We start from the raw sequence: 12,299 nt of genomic DNA on the forward strand, positions 1-12,299 counted from the left end.
ACAACTAAAATCTCAGAGTGAAATGATCTATTAACCATCAGTGCAGTCTATATGCACTAAACTGTTAAAACCACAGCTTCCCACTCAAAGAGTGTCCCTGAACAGTGCTGTAGCTCTCAATTCAGAAGGGCAGAGATTGTTTTTCAATATCAGTGGGAATTAAGTATAGATATAAACTCAGGCCCAACAAACTTCACTGTCCCTTTTCTATGAAACCAAAGTTGCAAATACAAATCACCATCCACACTGATTATAATAATAATAAACTTGTTACTTACTGTTTCTCTGGTTGAACCACAGCAATTTTCCTCTGTTTGTTCACTGTAAATCCGGATTGGGGTGGGGTGGGGGGAAAGGAGAAGAGAAAGGATTTAAAATAAATAAATAAATAAATAAATAAATAAATAAATAAATAAAGCCAAGCAAGTTAAACTTCCATTACAAAATATTTTTTATGGCAGCACTTCCTCTAAATTTTAAGCCAAAGGTATCTACATGCAAAAATTGCTGCAATCATTTAACAACTGACACAAGGTTTATACCAAAACAACAGAGAGTATGGTTGACTCCTCGTTGTTTTTGTTGATACAGACTAACACGGCTACCCCTCTGATACGAGATTTATACCAGTCATCTGGGCTGAGATTATCCAAAAATGTTTAGGGGATTTGCATGCCCAATTTTCATTGAAATTAATGAAAGTTGGGCATCAGATCCCCTAGCCAGCTGTGAAAATCTCAGCTTTTGAGCACAGAATTATCTTCTTCACAAACTTGTATGTTTCAGGCCAGTCATCAAAGTATGTATAACAACAGCCAAAAATAAATAAATCTGCATGACTGCCTTCTCTCACACCCATCAATACTGTGGTATTTGAATATTTTACAGGTCTAACTGGGCAATCTAATGTCACCAAGAAGTTCTAGACAAGAAGATGTTACCAAGATAATGCTGTGAAGTTATATAAAAATAGCTACATGTTAAGTGCAGTATTCAACTACCAATACAGGTTACAATCCAGGCATTTGCTACAGTGAAAACAATTCTGCTTTAACAGAAAGACAGACACATGGATTTGGTGAAACATGGACCTACGCTTGTGCTTGGAGGAGCTAGATACCTCGAAGAACTGTTCAACAGAGTGATGAATTTAAAGCTACATGGACTGACTGATAGATCATGTTTGAGATTGCTATGTATTCTATACACAAACTGTGTTGCAATCAAGAGTACTGTTGCTGGGGGTCACCCCTCTGATATGCCCCTTGCGTTACTTTAAATCTCATTCTGAACTGACTAGAAGGGTTGTACGCTGCCTGTACTACTGAATTCCTAGTCATTTTGCATTGCATAATACATATGAAGTATATGCATGTACAAGTTTGTACTGTGTCTCACTTTTCACCCCACACCCTACAACTAAAAGATTCCTAAAAATATTTCATGTTCATATTTTAAGTAGACACTAGTAATTGCATACATTTTAAAAAATGAGATGACACTTTCATTTGTAGTTTCATGAAGTATGACGAGGATAATTCTGCAGTAGATGCACTTATTAGAGCTTCAAAGACCTTCCATCCCTACCTTGACTGCTAGCAATTACAAAGAGAACAGAACTGGTACCTATTGCTCTGCGAGGAGGTCTGAGCTGGTATCCATTGGTCTCACACCAACCCACTGGAAATATATTCATCGATTCCACACTCACTATGCATTCAGGAACTGGCCTTTTGGAGCCTGTTCAGTTAAAAGAAGCAAAATGTAACCAAAACAGCAGTTTTCAAAATTCTGTATTGGGACCTGCTATCTGTATGTCAACATGACTGCAAAATAGTGCCACTGGTTTAGTATTTTCCCCTTCCTTCATTTAATCAGCAACTATTTCCTGATTTCATTTGTTCACTTCTAAAAGCTGGAAAAGAAGGAGTTTGTCATCTTTCATTCAGCAGAGTAGCACAAGACATAGTAAATGCACCTTGATGTTCTTTAAATAAAATCAAGGGGGGCATGGATCAGTGTTCACGTGATGCTCCTAGTCAGTACCCAGCCCAGGCCAGGGAAACTAATGATTCAACTAGAAGACCAAATCCAGTGATGAATCCTAGTCACGTGCCACTTGAAGCACGTTGTGCATACGCCAAGAAGTATATAGTACAACCTCGCCGTTATGGATACCACGGGAATGGAGGTTGTCTGTAACTCTGAAATATTCTGTAACTCTGAAGAAGAGGTTATAGATGTCAGCCACATGGGAGGTTGGGACTGCAGCCACAAAAGGGGAGGGGGGGAGGGTTCAGGACTCCGGGCACGGGTGGGAGTCAGAGCTTCAGACCCTTGGGGCACCAGGGCTCAGGGCGGGGGGCTCAGGGCTTCTGCCCCACGGGAGCACTGGGGCTCAGTGCTTTAGACCTGGGGGGAGCACTGGGGGGGGGGGAGGGGAGGACCACACCAGGGCTCGGGGCTTTAGCTATGGGGGGGGAGTGCTGGGGCTGAAACTGGTGCTCCCCTCATAGCTAAAGCCCCAGCACTCCTTACAGGGCTGAAGCCAGGAACAGAGCCACAGGGCTGAAACCCTGAGCCCCAGCACCCCCACGAGACTGAAACCAGGAGCAGAGCCGCGGGGCCAGCACTCCCCCAACCCCATCTAAAGCACTGAGCCTTGGTGCTGCTGAGGGTCAGAAGCCCTGAGACTCCCCACCCAGCCTGGAGCCCTGACTGCCCCGCCCCGCGCCATGGCTGCTGCCCCAACCCTCCGTGGCTAAAGCCCGAGGCAGTACAGTATTGGTTGGGGTGTTGTTGTTTTTTGGTCTGCGCTGCTGCCTGATTGAGGACTTCCAGTTCCACAGGGTGTCTGGTTGAGTGGTAAGTCCGTAACTCTGGTGTTCATATCTTTGAGGTTCTACTGAAAAATAAAAGGAATATAAAGAAGCATGCAAAGGCCAGCTCTATCTTGTTAGATTTTCTGTTGCAAATTATCTTCTACAGGTGCCAGGTTGCTCAGCTTGAGTAAAACCTTCACTTAAGTGAAAGTCACCCCGTGCAGAGATATAGCACAAAGCCCATGCTCTACTTAAGTCCCAGAATTTTTTTTTCCTCAAAATAATGCTGAAAAAAGATTTACATGGTGATTTGTGCCAACTCTCTGCATAGGGTGATTTTAACCCCAAGATAAATGAATGTTGCCATTTTAAATCTTAACTAGGAGAAGAGCAAGAGAAAGGGCTAACAATATTGTCCTTCAACAGAAGACAAGGATTTGCTGGCCATATTTAGCAGAAAGTGTCCTGCGGTTAATGATTTATGACAATCTCCAGGTGAGATTGGTGTACTAACATGACTCATGGCAAGGTTAGACTGGGGCAAGTTTCCTGTTCTCTTAAGGGGCACTTACCCTCCAATTGAAGCCAAAGGTAGGACTCTTTCACCTTGGTGACTGTGGCAATGCAAATTTCCCCTGGATCAACAGGGTTCACAGCCTCAAGCTTCATGTTCTCTTTAAATCCATGGTTGGAAGTTAGCTAATAAAAAGATGACAGATCAAGGGATGTTTGGAGAAAATATGTGAATTTACCAGCCTATCAGATGTAAACAGCCATGTGGAGGACTAAAACATACAAACTTGATTACACGACCATGATGGGGGACTTCGAACACGTGTGGGTAATCAAGGATTCAGAAAGAATTTTCAGTGTAATTAACAGATGTCGGAATATGTAACCATATTTCAGGTTAAAGGGAATTTCAGATAAGCAAGGCAGAATAGTATGTAATGACACACACACATAGGGTTGCATTTGCACTGGAGCATGAGAAAAATTCAGCTGAGAGACTCACTGACAGGACTTAACCAAAACTAGAATCAAGAAACTCCTCGCAGTTATTTACCTGCAAGTGACACACCAGTAGCTAGCAAACTGAAATAATCAGACTGACAGGCAGAAGGCAACCCACCTCTCAACCCACTCCTCTCAGAAAAGCCCAGAGTCTGTATTTTCAGACACTGAGGAGAGAGGGCAAGAGGAGGATAAGCTGCAAAGAAAAGCTTTGCCAGCATCCCCCTTTTCTAAACCAGGAAGTTTGAAGTGTTTCCCTGATGACTACATCTGCCTCAGTATTTTCCAGAGAGACGGTTGGCAAGGGCTAAGAAAACAGCCCTCTTGTGATGCTTTCACAAAGTGTTCAGCAGTTCACCACTGTGGTACAGAATGACAAAACCCCAACTCAAGTCCTAACAGTTTACTTTTAAAATTAGCTCAAAATGTTTCAATGGGAAAAAATTATATTGAATTTTCAAGTCAAATCATAATGACAGTTAAGGAAGAAGAGTGGGGAAAAAAACCCTAGATAGGTGGCAAGGGCTAAGTAGGGGAAGGGTACCATTTTAACACAGATGCACACATGAAGGACCAGTGCAGTGGCAGTGATTCCATGAACAGTTACATCTCATGCGAAATGGCCTTTTACTCTAGATTCACACTGCCACTGACAGCAGCATCTGGTCTGTAATCTGTGAACTCTGAATTTTTTTGTACAAGCACTTCAGTTCACCTTTATTACATTCTCTAGACACTTCTGTTCCATGAACACCTATGAGCTCTGTTTAGGTCACAGGGTCAAAAGCATTATGTGTCCACTGTAACAATCACAGGAAGCAAGGGTGTTGTTTATGTAAGTGGACATCAAGTGGAGTAGCCACCAGTACAGGAAAAAGCATTATTCTGCAAAAGCTCACCAAAGGAAAGCAGTTCTGGGGAGCAGCCTCAGCACCGCACTGTTTGAGGTAGTCCGCCCAATCAAAGTCCTGCCCGGGATAACCTGAGCAAAGAGCAAGCAAAGTGGTTGCTTAATTGTATTACACCAAACTGATGACTCCAGTCAACCAAATGCTTGCATTATGCAAGATATGCATGATTTAATTCCCAATTGGGGCATGTGGGTTGCACTGTACAATGAAAGGCCTAATCCAGCACCACTCCACAGAAGCGGTATAAGGAAATCCACAGCTTTGCCAAGTAAGCAACACAGGATCAGGCCCTGGGTGGTTTTGCATGTTTTAAGTTATGCCCTACTGCTTGAGAGTTTGTCTTCACTGCAGCGTTAGCTCAAGGTATAACTCAAGTGCTGCCCCTAACCGGACTCCCGTTCACACACAAAAGTCTCTAGCCAAATTAAATGGTGCTTTAAACTCGAACTAGCTGGCGTGTCAGGCGGTGTGGTTTGAAGTTTGAGTGCTGCTAACACCGGAACTAGTAATGCAGTGAGAACTCAGTTACTCTATGCTGCTAATGGAAACACTCTATGCTGTTCAAGTGTTATTTGCCACTAACTCTGTAGGAGATAACTTGAGATAACACTGCAGGGAAGACAAACCTTACAATGTCCTTGCATTAGCTTCTCTGTTAATACAACTGAAGCTGTATTACGATATGTTCAACTGCATCTTAGAAGCTTGCCTAGATCCCTTTTGAAAATGAGATGTAGGCTTCTATATCAGTTTGGTGTTGTAACACTGAGTGCAACAACACCTAAATACCTTTAAAAATATGGGTCTTAGTTTCTCTTTAGAGACTGTCTACTTGGAGATAGTTTGGACATGCTAGGCACGAGAGGGCATTAACCAGAACACATTACTGCAGGTTGACCACATTCTAGAGAATGCAGGAGGACTCCTTGAAAGGTGTCCCACAAAATCAGACTGCACAGCTGAAGACTGTCTCACTTTTAAACGAAGGGTTATAATCCAGAAAGGCTTAGATTTAATAGAAGTCGTTATTTACATAGTGCCTTAAATTTGCTAGGCACTGATGTACTGTATATTAAATAAATGACAACTAATGTAACTAGGATGAATCACTATGCAAATCCACTATATAGCCATTAAGCATGGTAGTTAATCTATTTTGTTATTCCATAATTATTATTTTAATAAATCTATATTAATCTGGGATATGGGAACCTTAATGCAGAGCTGTAGGGAGCTCCGAGTCCAAAATCTCCAGTATCCAGGCAAAAGAGTTTCTTTTTGCAGCAGATATTCCCTTCTCCATCTTGTTTAGACAGAGTACAGAACATAAAGGAAGGGAAGCAGGGACCAAGAAACTGTACTGTTGTGCTATTCTGCCAGCATAGGATACTGTATGTGATTGAAAACAGCAGGGTTTCAGCAACAGAAGAACTATAGCACTGCTGTAATACTTCTTCAAAGTGGATAACTAAGGTATTCCCTACAGAGTACTACCATGACTTGGGTTTAGGAATTTATAAAAGATAAAAAGCTACACATGAAACAGCATCTATGATACTGTTTCAGGTTAAATTGCAGTAATTCCATCTAACCTCTCCTGGGATTAACCAGGACAGGGGCTATTTATGTTTTTTCTATTGCGTCAGCCAAAGCTATGTCCAGTAGGAATCTCAAAGGCACCACACTTCCTTTAGAGGAGAAACCATTTCTGTGCGTGCTGCTTAGAAGAGAAGCCTGAAACCTTTTAATGGGTTCTGAATACAGGCCTGGGGAGCTAGACAGCTGGAACAGCAGTGCTGCTTTGTCCACAGTACCTTAGTACACCTAGTTTAAGGAAAGGGAAGAGGCAAACTCATTACACTTTCCGCTCCTATTAACCAGTGAAAAGCAAAAATGAAGCTCAGACACTATGCTGACGGGTGGTAGTATAAAACCCTAAGATCTTTGCCCTCTGCCCTACACATTTCCATCATTGAGCACTTGGGGAGTAAGAAAATAAAGCTGAACAGGCAGGATGAAGAAGAAAATTCCACAGCCATTGTACTGGCTACAGCATTCTGATATCACAGGAAGCGAGGCTATAGCTCACTAACTCCCTGCACCCTGGAATGCATGCTCCCTCCAAGGATAACCAGATGCTTTCATTCCAAGCCCAGCATGGGGTGCCCACAGCCCTCAAACCCAAGTACATCTCCATGAGAAGCCCAGACTCCACCAGCTTACTGCTGCTGATTTCTTGAATTTGGATCTTTCCCTTCCTCCTGCTGGTAGCACACATCTCTTCTGCAAAAATGCTGTCCCAGCTTGTAGATTTTTAACACAGTGCACTGGGGGATAATAATCTCTTCCTTTCAAAGAGCCCTACTGCAGTGAGTCAGACAAAAGTGCAGACATGTACCTGGTGGAGGGCTGAGATGCAAACCATTTTTCAGACTCCACTGCACAGGAAAGATACCAGCACTGTTGACATGACAAATGTATGACCGGCTGGTTGTGCATTCTGGTCGCAAGTCATCAATTTCCACCAAGAAATATTTTTCATTGAACACCTGCAAAGTTATCCAAAAAGAGAGACACAGATGGCCTTTAGGATAGCAGATACACTTTCTTAATTTTGAAAGGCTAATCTATTGTCAGGTATTTTCCAAATCCCACATCTGCAAATATTGGGGGGGGGAGGGAAGGCGGGGAGAGAGACAGGATGATTTACAGAATCACAGACCAGCAGACTGCATGATAATATCTGGAAATGTAATAGAACCATTAATAAAGCAGTCAATTTATAGGCACTTAAAAGACAAATGAGGTGATAAATAGCTAGCAATAAGTAATTGCCTAGAGAGCTATATGACTCCAAGTAAATAAAAAGGGCTCATCAAAACAATCCATATCAAGGTAACTTAATTTGTTTCTCTTTGATGAGATAACAAGCTTGTAGAAAAAAGGAAATAGAGTGGACATATATCCTGGCTTCATGTTCCTCACATTACACACAAGATATATGGATTATTATTTTAAAAAAAAACAAAAAAACACATGCTCTTAGGTTGGTTGTTTTTTGTTTTAAATATCACAATAATGAACTATTTAATGTGTGACAATGTTGAGTGGGATCCTAGAGAGGCTAGTTATTTCATAAGTTCACTATTTTCAATAGTGACTGACGACGAAAGAGAGCGCGAGAGAAGATTAAATTTATGTGTGACCCAAAGCTTGGAGAGATGTGTCCAATATGTTTTTGGAAGACAGGATTATGAGACTAAAATACAAATTTAAGAACTGAGAAGTCCAAGAAATATTTAAAATCAGACACAAAGGTATGACATCTTGTAAGGAGTAAACAAAATACATAAATAAAGAATGAGGACTATGGTTAGGAACCTGAGCCACAGAAAATCATATGTTGAATGATAACCAGGATGGATCAGCTATGCAGTGCTGCCACAAACACACACACAAATGCCATATTGGGTGTTTTTACTTAGAATGTCAGATTTAAAAAAAAAAAAAAAAAAAAAAAATCAACAAGTGCCATAATGATTCTACTCCATTCAGAACTGGCTGTACCTCAGAGTATTACGTTAGTATTGCATATTTAAAGAGACTGATAAGTTAGAGTTCACAGGAGAGAGAAATAAAATATCTGTAATGTAAGACATGATGTAGGAGCAAAGATTCAAAGAACATTAATTCTATAGTAAAAAGCAAAGGGAGCACAACATTTGTTTGAAAATACATAAAGGAAGACTAAATACGTTGTATAATCTCTTTGGAACTTGCATAGTGTGTGGATGTACAGTCTTCTGGAACCTCTTAGGTGTTTACTAAAACATAAAGATGTTGGTAAAAGCTGTCAAACTCGGGAGTCTAAAGCTGGGCTCTGAAATCCATACTTGGCATCTTTTGAAAATCATAAGTATGCACAAATTCCACTGAAGTTAATAGCAGCTATAAGGATTCAGCATTGTGTGAAAATCAGGCCATTCTAAGTTGCACGGATGCGATGAAGTGGGGAATTTTTATATGAATGCTTTGTGCCTCAGTTTCCCCTATGTGCTGCATGTTTAATGAGATGGTAGGAAAGGGTGTTTATTGTTGCAGAGAACCAAGTGTGACCCTGCCTAGCAGCTGGGACCCAGACAGCCAGGACACTTTGTAACTTAGCAACTGATGGCCTACCCCATCTTGGAAGCCAGACGGCTTTGACCAATGGGAGAACCAAGGGCTAAAGAGAGACATCAGGTGATCTGTTTGCCCAGGAAAGATGACAAAGGATGGAGAAGGGGCCTTGGAGGTGTTACAGAGTGGGCCGCTGGAAGGAGTGGTTGCTTCTGGACTACGAAGAGCAGCCTGAGCCCAACTGGATGCTGGACAGTCCCAGATGGAATTTGCTAAGATTTTCTATGCTTGAGGCCCCTGAGAACTTTCTGTGCTGTGTTCCAGACATACAATAAACCTTTCTGTTTTTATGCATAGTTCGTGGACTCTCTGGGGAGAGAGTGTCTCACAGATAGAGACAGGTATGCTGAAGGTGTAGAGGTGCGGTTCCAGGAGGTGGTGGAGCCTAGGGCTTAAGGTCCAAGAGAGTGTGACTCCCAAGAAGGGCTGTCACACCGAAGGGGGTTCCTCCCAGGGACTGTACGGAGCCAAGATAGCACTGACCCTGTGATTCCATGACAAATGACCAAGTATGGATTTAGGAGTCAAAGTTTAGGCACCCAGCTTTGATCATTTTGGCTGTTTATTCTTTCAAGCTATGATTCTCACTGCACCAATTTTTAACTAAAAAGTGTTCACCACTGGGATAAAGTCACCTGGCAGGTACCTGACCCACACGTGATCTATGAAAATTCTTCAGCTTAAACTCTAATGTAAGATTTAAGAAAGCATGCAGAGAATTCTCAATCAACAAGTACAGAACAAAAACGGTAACTGAGCTTCAGCCATAGCTGGAGAATTCAGAACGACTCCCGGTACCTTCACAACTGTAGCAGGAGAGAGGACAAAAGGTGCTACTGGATCCACAGCCTCTAACTTCATGCTTGCAGTGAATGAATGCACTCCAATCACTGGCTTGTCCTGAAAACCACAAGATTAGAGCACAGATTAACCATGTTTCTTATTGCAAAAGAACTGATAGTTTTCACCTTTAAGCACATAGAAGTTAATTAAGACTTTTTTAGCTCATCCTGCCTTGTTCTCCTAAATCATAAGTTTGGCACAGGTGACCGAGTACCAGCAAGAATTGTATAATGAAAATAAGGGGCAACTGTCCTTCCACTGAAGCTGTGAGTTTTTCCACAATATCAGGGGACCAGGGTTGGGCCCAGTCACAGGGTGGCCAGGCCCTGTAAATGAAGTAGGTCCAGTGCTCCTGAGCCAGAACAGGTACTTCCATTTGGCCAATTAAGAGGGTGGGGCAGCAACTGGGGCTATAGAGGATCAAGGAGAAACAGAGGGGAAAGACTCTGAGTCATTCAGGAAAGGCAGGTGAGAGTTGCAGGAGACCAGGAGACTGAGGAAGGCCCTGGAAGGATGCTGTAGCTGGTTCCTGGGAGAAGGCTGTAGGCAGGAGAGCAGCATGAGGGGTTTTGCTGGCTGCTATCTCCAAGCCAGACTTCTGGGGAAATGCGGGCTGGAGAGGGATGAAGGCGAGAGAGCAGTAGAGGGAGTTGTGTGCTGACTCTTTAGCTGGACAGGAGAGCAGCAGAGGAACTTAACCTGCTGCTATCTCCAAGGCTAGAAAGCAGGAAGTAAGGGAAAGTGTTAGGACCAGGGGGAATGAGGGATGCTTCCCTGGTGAAGATTATCTCCCAGCATAGCAACTGTGGGGGGATTTCTGCTGGGAAGATCAGTGTTGCACTTTAGTTGGAAGGGCTGGCGTGGCTGTCTCGTCAGAGAGGCATAAGAAGACTGACGAGGAGCCTTGGGGTGGTGGAAAATGCTGGCATATGGTATGTGGTGTGTTGTCATGGGATTTTAAGGACTCTATAAACCAGCGTGATAAAGGGACTATGTAGGGACTTTTTTATGGACTGATATGCACTATAGTTTTGATAATAAACTGGCCCCAAGGAAGGTTATTTTTGAAGCAAGAGAGACTGAAGTGGAATCCTTGGGTTGCCTGAGAGGGGAAACTGAGCCAGGCGCACTTGTGCCACAGCCTGCCACAGAAAGATGCTCCATGTGGTACAACCCTACGACAGGCCCCAAGAGATTTCCCCCAAGAGCTTGGCAAACTGTGGCTTGATCTTGCAGCAGAATGTGGCCACAGGCCAAACAAGTCAGTTAAAATATTTTTCTAATCCTCAGTACTAAACAAAGCGAGACAAAGTGGTTGATCCCTAATTTTCAGCCACCTGAATGGGGAACATCAGAACCTGCATCAAATGGCAACACTGCTCAATAAACACCTGACCCTGACATGATACATCATTGTAGTCAGCAGCAGCAAGCCCTCATTCAATTTGCTCTAATGGCTTACTCTCCTACATTAATTCTGACAGCTATGACAAAAGCCAGCAGTTCTCACTACACTATCTGGAGCCTTGCTTGATCAAATTCTGTGCACTGGATATTTTACCTTAAAGAGATCAGTGGGTACTGAGGACCCTTCTTCTTCCTCTTTCACCTTTGTCAAGATGTCCTGCCATTCTGCCTCACTCTTCAGGGACCGGATAGCTTCAGCAAAAAAATGTAGCATAGTGAATGAGCAGAGTCCTTGTATCTCCCACAGAAAATGAAGAGGGGTGAAGCTAAATTATTTTTATTTTTGACCCATTAAATGCTAAGCAGAGCATCCATTAAGAAACCATATTACTTTACCTCAGAGCTCCAGCTAAGAACTCTCAGCTTTTCTAAATGCTTTAGGATACCTTGTGTATGAAGAGGGACTACATAAATCAAGTTCCACTGTGTGAACTATATACTTCTACATCTTTAATTTGATGGAGATCTTGGGGTCATACTGATCACACCCATAATGTAATAAAAGAATGTACAATACTGAATTTACTAATGAGATGAGATTTATTGCTGGTCATTTCCTCTATTTTTATGGCTGCAGGTTAAACAGGCAGCAAGCAATGAAGTATCGCAGAGTGTAGCACAGTTAGGTGGGGCTATTTCCTTTAGTATGCCCCATCACAGGTTGCTACCACCTCCAATGGGGAAGGATAATTTGGGTTCCTGCTAAGATTTATTAAGGGATTCCTGGAACTGGATACCAAAAGGCTTTTCTCACAGAATATCAAGGACGCAGCCCAAAACTAGATTAAGAAGATAGTCCATATGCCCAGTGTTTAAAAACTGCACTATTTAAATCCTTAAAGAGAGAGAGACTGATGGCATAGAATTTTGTTTATTTTCCATCAATACAGTGATGCCGGTGAAACAAACAGAATATTAATTTTTCAGTGTGATTCCAAATCCTCCTGTTTGGGACTTGAGACAATTATCAACAAGGGAAATACTCTCATTGACGTCAGCAGGAAGATGGATTGGGCTTCTCCTCTAACTGCTTTAAAAAAAAAAAAGATTGACTTCTAAAAAA

General features: G+C 42.4%; 1 protein-coding gene across 1 annotated transcript in view; it reads right to left on the reverse strand.

Annotated features, from left to right (window-relative positions):
* SFMBT1 (Scm like with four mbt domains 1) overlaps positions 1-12,299 on the reverse strand; it is a 52,993-nt gene that overhangs the window by 21,139 nt on the left and 19,555 nt on the right. Inside the window, exons 6-12 of the mRNA XM_065408146.1 lie at positions 11,331-11,428; positions 9,725-9,826; positions 7,146-7,296; positions 4,736-4,818; positions 3,395-3,521; positions 1,627-1,740; positions 279-321 (exon numbers count right to left, since the gene is read on the reverse strand). Of these exons, the coding sequence (XP_065264218.1) occupies positions 279-321; positions 1,627-1,740; positions 3,395-3,521; positions 4,736-4,818; positions 7,146-7,296; positions 9,725-9,826; positions 11,331-11,428 (718 nt within the window). The remainder of the gene's footprint in view (positions 1-278; positions 322-1,626; positions 1,741-3,394; positions 3,522-4,735; positions 4,819-7,145; positions 7,297-9,724; positions 9,827-11,330; positions 11,429-12,299) is intronic.

The sequence above is a fragment of the Emys orbicularis genome, chromosome 7 (genome assembly GCF_028017835.1).
Source record: "Emys orbicularis isolate rEmyOrb1 chromosome 7, rEmyOrb1.hap1, whole genome shotgun sequence".
Classification (NCBI taxonomy): Eukaryota; Metazoa; Chordata; order Testudines; family Emydidae; genus Emys; species Emys orbicularis.